The sequence below is a fragment of the Pseudophryne corroboree genome, chromosome 5, assembly GCF_028390025.1.
Source record: "Pseudophryne corroboree isolate aPseCor3 chromosome 5, aPseCor3.hap2, whole genome shotgun sequence".
NCBI classification, from domain to species: Eukaryota; Metazoa; Chordata; class Amphibia; order Anura; family Myobatrachidae; genus Pseudophryne; species Pseudophryne corroboree.
Window position 1 is genome coordinate 373879828 of NC_086448.1, and position 17159 is coordinate 373896986.

The following is a 17159-nucleotide window of genomic DNA, read 5'->3' on the forward strand; positions in this document are numbered from 1 at the left end:
ACAGATCCGCTGGAAGGAAGCTCCCTGGCTCTCCCCTGCAGTCTACACTTCAGAACAGGGTAAAAACAGAGAGGGGGGGCACTAAATTTAGGCGCAATATATATATATATAATATAAAAAGCAGCTATAGGGGACATAACTCAGTTAGTCCCTGCATTATATAGCGCTCTGGTGTGTGCTGGCATACTCTCACTCTGTCCCCCCAAAGGGCTTTTGTGGGTCCTGTCCTCATTCGGAGCATTCCTTGTGTGTGTGCGGTGTGTCGGTACGGCTGTGTCGACATGTTTGATGAGGATAATGATGTGGAGGCGGAGCAGATGCCTTTAGAAGGGATGTCACCCCCTGCGGGGCAGACACCTGAGTGGATGGGCTTATGGAAAGTAATGAGTGCACGTATAGACTCCTTATATAAGAAAATCGACGACATGCCAAATGTGGGACAGCCGACTTCTCAGCTCGTGCCTGCCCAGGCGTCGCATGGGTCGTCAGGGGCTCTAAAACGCCCGCTACCACAAGCAGACCCAGATGTTGACACTGATACTGACACCAGTGTCGACGACGATGAGTCTAACCTGATGCCTACTAAGGCCATTCACTGCATGATTGAGGCAATGAAAGAGGTGTTACACATTTCTGATATAAGTACAGGTACCACTAAAAAGGGTATTATGTTTGGAGAGAAAAAACTACCCGTAGTTTTTCCCCCATCAGATGAATCAAATGAAGTGTGTGAAGAAGCGTGGGCTTTCCCTGACAAAAAATTGGTAATTCCTAAGAAGGTACTAATGGCGTTCCCTTTCCCGCCAGAGGATAGGTCACGTTGGGAAACACCCCCTAGAGTGGATAAAGCGCTCACACGTTTGTCTAAAAAGGTGGCACTACCGTCTCCGGATACGGCCGCCCTCAAGGAACCTGCTGATAGAAAGCAGGAGGCGATCCTGAAGTCTGTATATACACACACAGGCATTATACTTAGGCCAGCTATTGCGTCAGCTTGGATGTGCAGTGCTGCCGCTGCGTGGTCAGATAAACTGTCAGAAAATATTGACACATTAGACAGAGACACGATCCTGTTAACCATAGACCATATAAAAGACTCAGTCTTATATATGAGAGATGCACAAAGGGAAATCTGCCGATTGGCATCTAAAGTAAGTGCATTGTCCATTTCTGCTAGGAGAGGCTTATGGACTCGCCAGTGGACAGGAGATGCAGATTCAAAAAAGCACATGGAAGTGTTACCATATAAGGTTGAGGAATTATTTGGGGATGGTCTCTCGGACCTAGTTTCCACAGCAACGTCTGGGAAGTCAGCATTTTTCCCCCATGTCCCCTCACAGCCTAAGAAGACGCCGTTTTATCAGGTTCAGTCCTTTCGGACCCAGAAAAACAGGCGTGGAAAAGGCGGGTCTTTTCTATCCAGAGGCAGAGGTAGGGGAAAAAGGCTGCAACAAACAGCAGGTTCCCAGGAGCAAAAGTCCTCCCCCGCTTCTTCTTCCAAGTCCGCCGCATGACGGTGGGGCTCCACAGGCGGAGCCAGGTACGGTGGGGGGCCGCCTCAAGAATTTCAGCGATCAGTGGGCTCGCTCACAGGTGGATCCCTGGATCCTTCAAATAGTATCTCAGGGGTACAAACTGGAATTCGAGGCGTCTCCACCCCACCGGTTCCTAAAATCTGCCTTGCCGATTGCTCCCTCAGACAGGGAGGCGGTGCTAGCGGCAATTCACAAGCTGTATTCCCAGCAGGTGATAATCAAGGTACCCCTACTTCAACAAGGCCGGGGTTACTATTCCACACTATTTGTGGTACCGAAACCGGACGGTTCGGTGAGACCCATTTTAAATTTGAAATCCTTGAACACATACATAAAAAAATTCAAGTTCAAGATGGAATCGCTCAGGGCGGTTATTGCGAGCCTGGACGAGGGGGATTACATGGTATCCCTGGACATCAAGGTTATGGCGGAAATGATACTCCTTCGAAAAAAGGGAGTTTTAATTATCCCGTACTTGGACGATCTCCTAATAAAAGCGAGGTCCAAGGAACAGTTGTTGGTGGGAGTAGCACTATCTCAGGAGGTGCTGCACCAGCACGGCTGGATTCTGAATATCCCAAAGTCACAGCTGGCTCCGACGACACGGCTACTGTTCCTGGGTATGATTCTGGATACAGTCCAGAAAAAAGTGTTTCTCCCGGAGGAGAAAGCCAGGGAGTTGTCATCTCTAGTCAGAGACCTCCTGAAACCAAAACAGGTATCAGTGCATCACTGCACGCGGGTCCTGGGAAAGATGGTGGCTTCTTACGAAGCAATTCCCTTCGGCAGGTTCCATGCCAGAATCTTTCAGTGGGACCTGTTGGACCAGTGGTCCGGATCGCATCTTCAGATGCATCGCTTGATAACCCTGTCTCCAAGAACCAGGGTGTCGCTACTGTGGTGGCTGCAGAGTGCCCATCTTCTAGAGGGCCGCAGGTTCGGCATACAGGACTGGGTCCTGGTGACCACGGATGCCAGCCTTCGAGGCTGGGGGGCAGTCACACAGGGAAGAAACTTCCAAGGACTATGGTCGAGTCAGGAGACTTCCCTTCACATAAATATTCTGGAACTAAGGGCCATCTACAATGCCCTAAGTCAAGCAAAATCCCTGCTCCTACACCAGCCGGTGCTGATCCAGTCAGACAACATCACGGCAGTCGCCCATGTAAATCGACAGGGCGGCACAAGCAGCAGGATGGCGATGGCGGAAGCCACAAGAATTCTCCGATGGGCGGAGAATCATGTACTAGCACTGTCAGCAGTGTTCATTCCGGGAGTGGACAACTGGGAAGCAGACTTCCTCAGCAGACACGACCTCCACCCGGGAGAGTGGGGACTTCATCCAGAAGTCTTCCAGATGCTGGTAAACCGTTGGGAAAAACCACAGGTGGACATGATGGCATCCCGCCTCAACAAAAAGTTAAAAAGATATTGCGCCAGGTCAAGGGACCCTCAGGCGATAGCTGTGGACGCTCTAGTGACACCATGGGTGTACCAGTCGGTTTATGTGTTCCCTCCTCTGCCTCTCATACCAAAGGTATTGAGAATAATAAGAAAGCGAGGAGTAAACACCATTCTCGTGGTTCCGGATTGGCCAAGACGAGCGTGGTACCCGGAACTTCAAGAGATGCTCTCAGAGGACCCGTGGCCTCTACCGCTCAGACAGGACCTGCTACAACAGGGGCCCTGTCTGTTCCAAGACTTACCGCGGCTGCATTTGACGGCATGGCGGTTGAACACCGGATCCTAAAGGAAAAGGGTATTCCGGAAGAAGTCATTCCTACGCTTATTAAGGCCAGGAAAGATGTTACGGCAAAGCATTATCACCGCATATGGCGGAAATATGTTGCATGGTGCGAGGCCAAAAAGGCCCCAACAGAGGAATTTCAACTAGGTCGATTTCTGCATTTCCTGCAAGCAGGAGTGAATATGGGCCTAAAACTAGGCTCCATTAAAGTACAGATCTCGGCTCTGTCGATTTTCTTTCAAAAAGAACTAGCTTCAGTACCTGAAGTTCAGACATTTGTGAAAGGAGTGCTGCATATTCAGCCCCCATTTGTGCCTCCTGTGGCACCTTGGGATCTCAACGTGATGTTGAGTTTCTTAAAATCACATTGGTTTGAGCCACTAAAAACCGTGGATCTGAAATATCTCACATGGAAAGTAGTCATGTTATTGGCCTTGGCTTCAGCCAGGCGAGTGTCCGAATTGGCGGCTTTATCATGTAAAAGCCCTAATCTGATTTTCCATATGGATAGGGCAGAATTGAGGACTCGTCTCCAGTTTCTCCCTAAGGTGGTGTCAGTGTTTCACCTGAACCAGCCTATTGTGGTGCCTGCGGCTACTAAGGATTTGGAGGACTCCAAGTTGCTAGACGTAGTCAGGGCCCTGAAAATATATGTTTCCAGGACGGCTGGAGTCAGAAAATCTGACTCGCTGTTTATCCTGTATGCACCCAACAAGCTGGGTGCTCCTGCTTCTAAGCAGTCTATTGCTCGCTGGATTTGTAGTACAATTCAGCTTGCACACTCTGTGGCAGGCATGCCACAGCCAAAATCTGTAAATGCCCATTCCACAAGGAAGGTGGGCTCATCTTGGGCGGCTGCCCGAGGGGTCTCGGCTTTACAACTTTGCCGAGCAGCTACTTGGTCAGGGGCAAACACATTTGCAAAATTCTACAAATTTGATACCCTGGCTGAGGAGGACCTGGAGTTCTCTCATTCGGTGCTACAGAGTCATCCGCACTCTCCCGCCCGTTTGGGAGCTTTGGTATAATCCCCATGGTCCTTACGGAGTTCCCAGCATCCACTAGGACGTTAGAGAAAATAAGAATTTACTCACCGGTAATTCTATTTCTCGTAGTCCGTAGTGGATGCTGGGCGCCCATCCCAAGTGCGGATTGTCTGCAATACTTGTAAATAGTTATTGTTAACTAAAGGGTTATTGTTGAGCCATCTGTTGAGAGGCTCAGTTGTTTTCATACTGTCAAACTGGATATAGTATCACGAGTTGTACGGTGTGATTGGTGTGGCTGGTAAGAGTCTTACCCGGGATTCTAAATCCTTCCTTATTATGTCTGCTCGTCCGGGCACGGTGTCCTAACTGAGGCTTGGAGGAGGGTCATAGTGGGAGGAGCCAGTGCACACCAGGTAGTCATAAATCTTTCTAGAGTGCCCAGCCTCCTTCGGAGCCCGCTATTCCCCATGGTCCTTACGGAGTTCCCAGCATCCACTACGGACTACGAGAAATAGAATTACCGGTGAGTAAATTCTTATTTTACACATTTCTGATAGTACAAGTACCACTAAAAAGGGTATTATGTTTGGTGAGAAAAAACTACCTGTAGTTTTTCCTGCATCTGAGGAATTAAATGAAGTGTGTGATGAAGCGTGGGTTTCTCCCGATAAAAAACTGATAATTCCTAAAAAGTTATTGGCATCATACCCCTTCCCACCAGAGGATAGGGCACGTTGGGAAACACCTCCTAGGGTGGATAAAGCGCTCACACGCTTGTCAAAACAGGTGGCACTACCGTCTCCGGATACGGCCGCCCTTAAGGAACCTGCTGACAGAAAGCAGGAGAATATCCTAAAATGTATATACACTCACACGGGTGTTATACTGCGACCAGCAATCGCCTCAGCCTGGATGTGCAGTGCTGGGGTGGCTTGGTCGGATTCCCTGACTGAAAATATTGATACCCTGGATATGGACACTATATTACTGACTATAGAGCATTTAAAAGATGCGTTTTTATATATGCGTGATGCACAGAGGGATATTTGCCGACTGGCATCAAGAGTAAGTGCGCTGTCCATATCTGCCAGAAGAGGGTTATGGACGCGGCAGTGGTCAGGTGATGCTGATTCCAAAAGGCATATGGAAGTATTGCCTTATAAAGGGGAGGAGTTATTTGGGGTAGGTCTATCGGACCTGGTATCCACGGCAACTGCTGGGAAATCCACATTTTTACCCCAGGTAGCCTCTCAACATAAAAAGACGCCGTATTATCAGGCGCAGTCCTTTCGGCCCCATAAGGGCAAGTGGGCGAAAGGCTCCTCATTTCTGCCCCGTGGCAGAGGGAGAGGAAAAAGGCTGCAGCAAACAGCCAGTTCCCAGGAACAGAAGCCCTCTCCCGCTTCTGCCAAGTCCTCAGCATGACGCTGGGGCTCTACAAGCGGACTCAGGCACGGTGGGGGCCCGTCTCAAGAATTTCAGCGCGCAGTGGGCTCACTCACAAGTGGATCCCTGGATCCTTCAGGTGGTATCTCAGGGGTACAAATTGGAATTCGAGGCGTCTCCCCCTCGCCGTTTCCTAAAGTCTGCCTTACCGACGTCTCCCTCCGACAGGGAGGCGGTATTGGAAGCCATTCACAAGCTGTATTCACAGCAGGTGATAATCAAGGTACCCCTCCTGCAACAGGGAAAGGGGTATTATTCCACGCTGTTTGTGGTACCGAAGCCGGATGGCTCGGTGAGACCTATTCTAAATCTAAAATCTTTGAACACTTACATACAGAGGTTCAAATTCAAGATGGAGTCACTCAGAGCGGTGATCGCGAACCTGGAAGAAGGGGATTATATGGTGTCTCTGGACATCAAGGATGCTTACCTCCATGTCCCAATTTACCCTTCTCACCAAGGGTACCTCAGGTTTGTGCTACAGAACTGCCACTATCAGTTTCAGACGCTGACGTTTGGATTGTCCACGGCGCCTCGGGTCTTTACCAAACTAATGGCCGAAATGATGATACTCCTTCGAAGGAAGGGAGTTTTAATTATCCCTTACTTGGACGATCTCCTGATAAGGGCAAGATCCAAGGAACAGTTGGTAGTCGGAGTAGCACTATCTCAAGTAGTGCTGCGGCAGCACGGTTGGATTCTCAATATCCCAAAATCGCAGCTGATCCCGACGACACGTCTTCTATTCCTAGGGATGATCCTGGACACAGTCCAGAAAAAGGTGTTTCTCCCGGAAGAGAAAGCCAGAGAGTTATCCGAGCTAGTCAGAAACCTCCTAAAACCAGGCCAAGTATCAGTGCACCAATGCACAAGGGTCCTGGGAAACATGGTAGCTTCCTACGAAGCAATCCCATTCGGCAGATTCCACGCAAGAACATTCCAGTGGGACCTGCTGGACAAATGGTCCGGATCGCATCTTCAGATGCATCAGCGAATAACCCTGTCCCCAAGGACAAGGGTGTCTCTCCTGTGGTGGTTGCAGAGTGCTCAACTTCTAGAGGGCCGCAGATTCGGCATTCAGGACTGGGTTCTGGTGACCACGGATGCCAGCCTGCGAGGCTGGGGAGCAGTCACACAGGGAAGAAACTTCCAGGGCTTGTGGTCAAGCCTGGAGACATCACTTCACATAAATATTCTGGAGTTAAGAGCCATTTACAATGCTCTAAGCCAAGCAAGACCTCTGCTTCAAGGTCAGCCGGTGCTGATCCAGTCGGACAACATCACGGCAGTCGCCCACGTAAACAGACAGGGCGGCACAAGAAGCAGGAGGGCAATGGCAGAAGCTGCAAGGATTCTTCGCTGGGCGGAAAATCATGTGATAGCACTGTCGGCAGTGTTCATTCCGGGAGTGGACAACTGGGAAGCAGACTTCCTCAGCAGGCACGACCTCCACCCGGGAGAGAGGGGACTTCACCCAGAAGTCTTCCACATGATGATAAACCGTTGGGAAAAACCAAAGGTGGACATGATGGCGTCCCGCCTCAACAAAAAACTGGACAGGTATTGCGCCAGGTCAAGGGACCCGCAAGCAATAGCTGTGGACGCTCTGGTAACACCGTGGGTGTACCAGTCGGTGTATGTGTTCCCTCCTCTGCCTCTCATACCCAAGGTGCTGAGAATTATACGGCGGGGAGGAGTAAGAACTATTCTCGTGGCTCCGGATTGGCCAAGAAGGACTTGGTACCCGGAACTTCAAGAGATGCTCACAGAGGACCCGTGGCCTCTACCTCTGAGAAGGGACCTGCTCCAGCAGGGACCCTGTCTGTTCCAAGACTTACCGCGGCTGCGTTTGACGGCATGGCGGTTGAACGCCGGATCCTAAAGGAAAAAGGCATTCCAGACGAAGTCATCCCTACTTTGATAAAAGCCAGAAAGGATGTAACCGCAAAGCATCATCACCGCATCTGGCGGAAATATGTTGCGTGGTGCGAGGCCAAAAAGGCCCCGACGGAGGAATTTCAACTGGGTCGATTCCTGCATTTCCTGCAAGCAGGAGTGTCTATGGGCCTAAAATTAGGATCCATTAAGGTCCAGATTTCGGCCCTGTCGATTTTCTTTCAGAGAGAACTGGCTTCAGTGCCTGAAGTCCAGACGTTTGTTAAGGGAGTGCTACATATACAGCCTCCTTTTGTGCCTCCAGTGGCACCCTGGGATCTGAATGTTGTTTTGGATTTCCTAAAATCACATTGGTTTGAACCACTCAACACTGTGGAATTAAAATATCTCACATGGAAAGTGGTCATGTTGTTGGCCCTGGCTTCAGCCAGGCGTGTGTCAGAATTGGCGGCTTTATCCTGTAAAAGCCCTTACCTGATTTTTCATACGGACTGTGCAGAATTGAGGACTCGTCCTCAATTTCTCCCAAAGGTGGTTTCAGCATTTCATCTGAACCAGCCTATTGTGGTACCTGCGGCTACTAAGGACTTGGAGGACTCCAAGTTGCTGGACGTTGTCAGGGCCCTGAAAATATATGTTTCCAGGACGGCTGGAGTCAGAAAATCTGACTCGCTATTTATCCTGTACGCACCCAACAAGCTGGGTGCTCCTGCTTCTAAGCAGACTATTGCTCGCTGGATTTGTAGTACAATTCAGCTTGCGCATTCTGTGGCAGGCCTGCCACAGCCAAAATCTGTAAAAGCCCACTCCACAAGGAAGGTGGGCTCATCTTGGGCGGCTGCCCGAGGGGTCTCGGCTTTACAACTCTGCCGAGCTGCTACTTGGTCAGGGTCAAATACTTTTGTAAAATTTTACAAATTTGACACTCTGGCTGAGGAGGACCTGGAGTTTTCTCACTCGGTGCTGCAGAGTCATCCGCACTCTCCCGCCCGTTTGGGAGCTTTGGTATAATCCCCATGGTCCTTACGGAGTTCCCAGCATCCACTAGGACGTCAGAGAAAATAAGAATTTACTTACCGATAATTCTATTTCTCGTAGTCCGTAGTGGATGCTGGGCGCCCATCCCAAGTGCGGATATCTGCAATACTTGTACATAGTTATTGTTAACAAATCGGGTTATTGTTGTTGTGAGCCATCTATCCAGAGGCTCCTCTGTTATCATGCTGTTAACTGGGTTCATATCACAGGTTGTACGGTGTGATTGGTGTGGCTGGTATGAGTCTTACCCGGGATTCAAAATCCTTCCTTATTGTGTACGCTCGTCCGGTCACAGTATCCTAACTGAGGCTTGGAGGAGGGTCATAGGGGGAGGAGCCAGTGCACACCAGGTAGTCCTAAAGCTTTTCTTTTTGTGCCCAGTCTCCTGCGGAGCCGCTATTCCCCATGGTCCTTACGGAGTTCCCAGCATCCACTACGGACTACGAGAAATAGAATTATCGGTAAGTAAATTCTTATTTTTTAGAGTTTATTATTTTACAGGGAGGCTGCTGGCAACAGCCTCCCTGCTTCGTGGGACTAAGGGGGGAGTAGTCTCCGCCCTGCGGGGTCTGAGCCACTATCTCCGCTGACTGGACACTGAGCTCCAGAGTGGATAGATCGTTCCCTGCCAAAGGGGATCGCTCACCCCAGCAGCATGCCGCCACCCCCTTACAGAGCTGAAGATCGGTGGCGAGAGAGTCATCGACCCCCCTAACAAGGGGGGGGGGGGGGGGATGTGAAGATGGCGGCATTAGGGCTGGAGCCTCTGCGGTACATAGTGCGGCACTGTGCACTGTGAGGGGCGCCCTGAGCCAGTGCCTACACCCTACACTGGTCACGCAGCCTGTCAGGGTCCTGAGCTCTCAGCCAGCATATATCCCCAGGCCAGTATATTCCTATGAAGAGTGGTAAGACAGTGACGTTTTGGGGCGGAGCTTCTCAGAGCGGACCCAGCAGCGTTCAGCGACATTTTCCTGCCTGCACAACGCTGTCAGTGATGAGCAAGTCGCTCCACAGCAACTCCAGCTATCTCTCACGGTACCAGGGGGTTGTAGAAGGGGGGGGAGGCTGCAGAACGACTGCATAACCTATTAAGATGCACAGTCAGCGCTAGTAGGGGCTCTCCCTTTATATTAAAAGCGCTGTGTGTGGGTTGGCTCCAATCTCTGTGTCTCTCTTGCCGTTCTTGGGGGGGAAACTCTGTACTCCCCTGTATGTGTGTGGAGTGTCTGTGGTCTCCATTAAGCAATGTCCAGGGACTCTGTGTCATATGCTGCAGAGGATATGTCCTCTCAGGATGATCCCATTCCATGTAATCAGGATTGCACTGGTTTAGAACAGATACCAGCAAGAGAGCCTGAGTGGTTATCCTCTATCAAATCTATGATTTCTCAGATTTCTAACAGGGTTGCACAAAATGAATCTGCAACTCAGGATTTACAGAACTCTATGGCAGTCTGGCCCAGTTCTGGTACATCAGGGCTCCCCGCTGTATATTCACATAAATATGCTCTTGCACAGATCATGCAGGATGATTCTAATACTGCAGATGGTGACAGGGATGTGTTGCGGGGGCAGTATCTCTTGCAAAAGGGGTGTAGTTGATGATAGAGGCTATTAGAGATGTGTTGGATATTGCTGATACAACACCCGAGCAGGTTGAGGAGGCTTACTTCACTGAAAATAAGAAAGCCTCGCTAACCTTCCCTGCGTCAAAGGAATTAAATGCTATATTTGAAAAGGCTTGGGAAAACCCAGATAAAAAATTCCAGATACCCAAGAGGGTTCTGGTAGTGTTTCCTTTTCCGGTAGAAGTTAGGAAAAAATGGGAAAACCCGCCTATTGTTGACGCGTCAGTATCCAGACTCTCAAAAAAGGTGGTTTTACCTGTTCCAGTTCCAGGATCTACCGCCTTGAAAGAGTCGGCTGATTGTAAAATTGATAATACGCTCAAATCCATACACACAATTTCTGGGGCAATACTACGTCCCACTATTGCCAGTGCTTGGATTGCCAAAGTTATAGTAAAGTGGTCAGGCACGTTACTTGAGGACTTGGATACAATGGATAAAAGTGATGTTGAATTGTTTTTACGTAACATCCAGGATTCAACAGGATTTCTGGTAGAATCCGTGAAAGACCTGGGTTTCATGGCTGCGGGAATTTCCTCCATGTCAGTATCAGCTCGTTGAGGACTATGGTTGCGCCAGTGGCCTGCCGACGCGGAATCCAGAAGAAGTGTGGAGACCTTTCCCTACACAGGTCAGGCTCTCTTTGGGGAAGCGTTAGATGCGTGGATATTCACGGCTACGGCTGGTAAGTCACCCTTTCTTCCCTCAGCTACACCTGCTCCGAAGAAACCCTTTTCTTCAGTTACATCACAGCCCTTTCGAGCTACCAAGCCCAGAAAGGCCAAGCCGTCCAACACCTTCTTTCGGAGAGGTCGGCCCAAGTTCAAGAAACCTGTGTCTTCAGGTTCCCAGGAACAGAAACCTGCTTCAGTTACACCAAAGTCCTCCGCATGACGGTGGACTGCACGTCCCGAAGGTGGGGCTGGTGGGAGCGAGACTCATAATTCCATATCTGGACGATCTGCTGATAAAGGCATCGTCCAAGGAGAAGCTGTTACGGTCCATAGCACTCACAACCCAACTTCTCAGGGAACATGGTTGGATCCTGAATCTTCCAAAATCACATTTGGAACCAACCAGGAGGTTGTCCTTTCTGGGAATGATCCTCGACACGGAGGTGCAGAGGGTGTTTCTCCCAGAGGAAAATGCGTTGGTGATTCATGGTCCGGGATGTACTGAAGCCAGCCCGGGTGTCAGTTCATCAGTGCATTTGCCTTCTGGGGAAGATAGTGGCCTCTTACGAGGCTCTACAATACGGGAGGTTTCACGCTTGGTCCTTCCATCTAGATCTCTTGGACAAGTGGTCGGGATCCCATCTACACATGCACCAGAGAATACGTCTGTCGCCAAAGGCCAGGATTTCACTTCTCTGGTGGCTGCAATTACCTCACCTTCTGGAGGGCCGCAGGTTCGGGATTCAGGACTGGATCCTTCTAACCACAGATGCAAGTCTCCGGGGCTGGGGCGCAGTCACTCAAGGGTTAACCTTCCAAGGAAGGTGGTCAAACATTCTGGAACTAAGAGCCATCCTACAACAGTATTCTCCAAGCGGCCCATCTTCTGAGAAATCGGGCCATTCAAGTGCAGTCGGACAATGTGACAACAGTGGCTTACATAAACCGACAGGGCGGAACGAAGAGCAGAACTGCAATGGCAGAGGTTACAAGACTCATCCTCTGGGCAGAAAAACATGCGTTGGCGCTGTCAGCAATCTTCATTTCGGGAGTAGACAACTGGGAAGCGGACTTCCTCAGCAGACACGATCTCCATCCAGGGGAGTGGGGTCTCCATCCGGAGGCGTTCAAGGAGGTAACAGATCTTTGGGGTGTACCCCAGATCGACATGATGGCCTCTCATCTGAACAAGAAGCTTCGGCAGTATTGTTCCAGGTTGAGGGACCCGCAAGCACTGGTGGTGGATGCCCTAGTGACTCCGTGGGTGTTCCAGTCGGTGTACGTGTTTCCTCCACTTCCACTCAACCCAAGAGTTCTAAAGCTCATAAGGAGAACAAGGGTTCAAACGATCCTTATTGCTTCAGACTGGCCAAGAAGGGCTTGGTACGCGGATATTCTGAATCTACTGCTAGAAGAGCCGAGGCCTCTTCCTCTTCGGGAGGACCTGCTGCAGCAGGGGCCGTTCGCCTATCAAGGCTTACCGCGGCTACGTTTGACTGCATGAAGGTTGATTGCCTGATACTACCTCGGAAGGGCATTCCGAACAAGGTTATTCCTACCCTGATACAGGCTAGGAAAGGAGTAACGTCTAAACATTACCATTGAATTTAGAAAAGATATGTATCTTGGTGTGAGTCCAAGAAATTTCCTTTAGTGGAGTTTCAACTGGGACGGTTTCTCCTTTTCCTACAAACTGGTATGGATATGGGCCTGAAGTTGGGTTCTGTGAAGGTCCAGGTTTCAGCCCTGTCCTTTTTCTTCCAGAAACAATTGGCTGCCCTCCCTGAGGTTCAGACCTTTTTGAAGGGAGTTCTGCACATCCATCCTCCTTTTGTACCGCCTACGTCGCCATGGGATCTTAATGTGGTGTTGCAGGTTCTCCAATCTGGTTTGAGCGGAGTTGGGGGCTTTGTCCTGTAAAAGCCCATACTTGATCTTCCATGAAGATAGAGCTGAGCTCCGGACACGTCAGCAGTTTCTTCCTAAGGTTGTGTCGGCATTTCATATCAACTAACCTATTGTGGTGCCAGTAGCTACTGACTCCTCAATTTCATCAAAGTCTTTGGATGTTGTAAGGGCTCTGAAAATCTTTGTGAAGAGGACTGCTCGTCACAGAAAATCGGACTTTCTGTTTGTCCTGTATGATCCCAAGAAAATTGGGTGTCCTGCTTCTAAGCAGACGATTCGCTGGATTAGGTTCACTATCCAGCATGCATATTCTACGGCAGGATTGCCGTGTCCTACGTCTGTCAAGGCCCACTCTACTCATAAGGTGGGTTCTTCCTGGGCGGCTGCCCGGGGTGTCTCAGCTTTACAACTCTGCCGAGCAGCAACTTGGTCTGGGTCGAACATGTTTGCAAAGATCTACAAGTTCGATACTTTGGCCTCTGATGATCTGAAGTTCAGTCAATCAGTTCCGCAGGAGCCTCCGTGCTCTCTCTCCCGTTCTGGGAGCTTTGGTACATCCCCATGGTACTAATGTGGACCCCAGCATCCTCTAGGACGTAAGAGAAAATAGGATTTTGGTTACCAACCGGTAAATCCTTTTCTTGTAGTCCGTAGAGGATGCTGGGCGCCCGCACAGCGCTTTGTTTTTCCTGCTATTGTTATTTGGTTCAGTACAACTTCGTTTTAGTTGAGTACTGCATTGTTACTAGGTAAGTAATGTTTCAGCGGTTGCTGAGTTTTCAAGCTACGTTAACTTGATGTTCCTTGTATGTGTGGGCTGGTATGAATCTCGCCACTATCTGTGTTAAATCCTTCTCCCAAAGAGGTCAGTCTCCTCGAGCACAGTTTCTAGACTGAATCTGGTAGGAGGGGCATAGGGGGAGGAGCCAGCCCACACTCTCAAACTCTTAAAGTGACTGGCTCCTGGTGGACCCATCTATACCCCATGGTACTAATGTGGACCCCAGCATCTTCTACGGACTACGAGAAAAGGATTTACTGGTAGGTAACCAAAATCCTATTTTGGGTTTTTCAGGCTATTTGTGTTATCCTTGCCCAAACAATGGTAAACGGGGGAAAAACAATTGTAGAATGTGGCAGAATGGAAAACCTAATCTTGTACTTAGTGCATATGTTTATCATTTCTGTATTACATTTGGATTTACATACTACTAGTATAGTTTATAGAATCACTAGAAATTACTTTTAATCTATATGACTCGCTAACTCCTTTTTGTTGATATTGTAAATAGGATACTTACTGTATTTTAGGCAAGTGTTTTTGTTTTGTGTTTGCTCAAATATACATTATTAATTTTGTTACTTGTATCTATATTTCTGAATACCAAATGCTAGACTATGGGATTTTTCTTTAGTACTGTCTTGAAGTTCAAAATTTTATGGAATTTAAGATTGAATATTGTAAAAAACTTAATCCATAAAAACTTTGTGCAGGTTCCTGTTTGATCATTCCAGTTATATTCACAAAATCCATAGCCTAGTTGCTCCTTTGACCTGTCAATAAATGCCATTCCAAAATACAGGATTAAGTGCTATGTACAGCAGTATGGTCACTTTGTCCCAGTGGAGACTGGGTATATCTTTCATTCCAGCTCAAGGGCAAACACAGGATTTTTATGAAATCATTTTACCGTGTGTGTGTGTGTGTGTGTGTGTGTGTGTGTGTGTGTGTGTGTGTGTGTGTGTGTGTGTGTGTGTGTGTGTGTGTGTGTGTGTGTGTGTGTGTGTGTGTTTATAAATCTCTAATAAAATATATTACAATTACATGTCAACTTTTGTGAGTTTGAACATTATAAATAGCAGTTGTATTTGAGCAACTATGTGCCTGATGAGATCCTAAACCTGTGAGAGCTATACGCATCAAATTTGGTGATTTCCTGTGGCTTCAGGTAAAACTGTATACAAACTTCTTAACCATTATCCTTACTATGTTTCAGATTTGGTGAAGCAGTTAGTGGCCAGCTTGTTATAGGTACATTGGCTTGGCCATCTCCTTGGGTAATTGTTATTGGGTCTTTCTTCTCTACTTGCGGTGCTGGACTCCAGAGTTTGACAGGCGCCCCACGTTTGCTGCAGGCCATTGCAAGAGATGGAATAGTGCCTTTTCTTCAGGTACCATGGAACACGCTTTTTCTTTGTTTCTCATTCATTGCCTTTAATACACACATGGCACATCAGTCTCTGACATGGAGGCAGTGCCAGACAGTAGAGTTTTGCTCGTGAAGCTGACATATGCTGCTTCTCCATGTATGTGATGGTTTGGGAGTGCTTAGCTATGAACTAAAAGCCACACACTGCACTCCCACTGGGGAGCAGAGGATTCTACCCCCACCTTTAGCCAGGTAAGGTAAGAAGCAGGAAGGGGGTGGGGGGGGCGGGGGGTCTGGTTGGTAGTGACGTATGCCGCTAGAGCTAGCACTGTAATCTCATGCACTCTTCTTATTCTATTAGAGGAACAGAAAATCGTAGTTATACCTAAAATTGTAGCAAATTACATTTGGGTTAATATATGCTATTGCACTATATAGAAGAAAGTATGAGAAGCGTTGTGGAAAGTGTGTTTATCTTGTTTTTCCACATTGTGGGGGTGATTCAGAGATGGGCGCAGTTCACACAGTAGATGCATCTTTGGACGCAGCGGCTGTGAGGAAATATGCTAGTCCGTTGGTGGCGTTTTGTGTAAATAGACTCCTCCTGCCACCTTTGAGCCACTGCTGCATCCGAGGACCATCGGTTTGCATACATATCTGAATCAGGCTCTGTGCCCATAAAGTATTTATTTCAATATCCCACAAAAAGAATCCTGTCTTTTTCCAGAACAAAATATGTATTCTCTGTTAAATTACTGGAACAAAATACAGCAGTTTAGCAGACAGTGGTGTAACTACCATAGATTCAGAATACAATGGGAGGCTTGTTTTCATTGTCTTTTTCTGCTGCTGGGTACACTGGGCTCCACAAGGATAGACATTGGGGTGTAGAGTAGGATCTGGATCCAATGCACCAGCAGGCTGAAAAGCTTTTGACTGTTCCCAGAATGCATAGCGCCGCCTCCTCTATAACCCCGCCTCCCTGCACAGGAGCTCAGTTGTGTAGTTGGTGCCGCAGATAGCAGGCACATAACAGAGGGGCTGCTCCAGACAGCCCTAAGAAGAGCTTTTTTGAAGAAAAAGTGAAGACTACAAGGGCAGCAGCGGTGTATAAATGTCAGAGACATTCACTGCTGCAGCTCCAGCTCTCCCCAGCAGCGCTGTACACTCCCGAGCCCTGGTTGCCGGGTAACTACAGCAGGAGGCTCCGGTTTTCTTCATGGTCAGGCACACACGACGGGGGCTCTCTGGGATCGCGTGGCCGCGCTTCGGGAGGTGGTGAGTGGGTCCCGCTTGCGGGACCCGTACTTTATTGCGATCCGGCGCGGGCCACTAGATCACCAGGGCATGGGCGCAGGTCAGGTTTTCTCTCTAAACGAGTTTAATAAGACCCCACAGTACCCGGTGGTTTTGCCAGCAGGGGGATAAGGCTTAGACCTGAAGCCCCTCCCCCAGCCCCAGGGCGCCATTTCCCGCAAATGTTACCACCCTGGAGCTGCATATCTGTCTCTCCCTCACTCCCTGTCAGTGTCTAGGCGCCATTTCTCTCAGCTTCACTGTTCCTGGGACTGCTTGGGTAAATCCTCCTGTGTAAAGCCGCCTGGTTGTCAGTGCTGTGACTTTACATGACACTTAAGTATTCTACCTGCCTTTTAGACAGAGTTAGTTAAGAGAGAGTGCATTTAGTCAGGGTTTTCCAGTACAGTTACCTTGTGATATGCATCCAGTTGTTACTGTGCAGTATTATATCTATTGACTACATAGCTATATATATAAGCTAGTCCAGTGCAGTATTATTGTTAGTAATAACCTCTACATTGTACAAACTGTGACTATCTGTATGTGCATTAGCTAGCTGAGTGGTGTCCATTTCGGGTCTTTCACTCAACTTGCTATCCCTATATTCTATAACCTGAGGGGACTTGGTGCGTCAGGTTTTATATTTATATAGGATTTTCACAAAGATATACTTTAATATGTATTTTTCTCTGTGATTTTAGTCACCATATCTCTCCTAGTGCTGACTACACTGCGCAGGGGTTTGGGTAAGAGGTATTGTGTTGCTGCCAATTGTACTGTGTTACCTGATACTGCAAGTTATATCATGTCTGCTTCTGAGGGTAACGGTTCTGGGGCTGAACACAC

General features: G+C 48.6%; 1 protein-coding gene across 3 annotated transcripts in view; it reads left to right on the plus strand.

The window, feature by feature from the left end:
• Positions 1–17159, plus strand: part of SLC12A7 (solute carrier family 12 member 7) — a 952187-nt gene that overhangs the window by 756098 nt on the left and 178930 nt on the right. For all 3 annotated transcript variants that reach the window (XM_063922663.1, XM_063922664.1, XM_063922665.1), the window contains exon 12: positions 14862–15036. In XM_063922663.1, coding sequence (XP_063778733.1) covers positions 14862–15036 — 175 coding nt within the window. The remainder of the gene's footprint in view (positions 1–14861; positions 15037–17159) is intronic.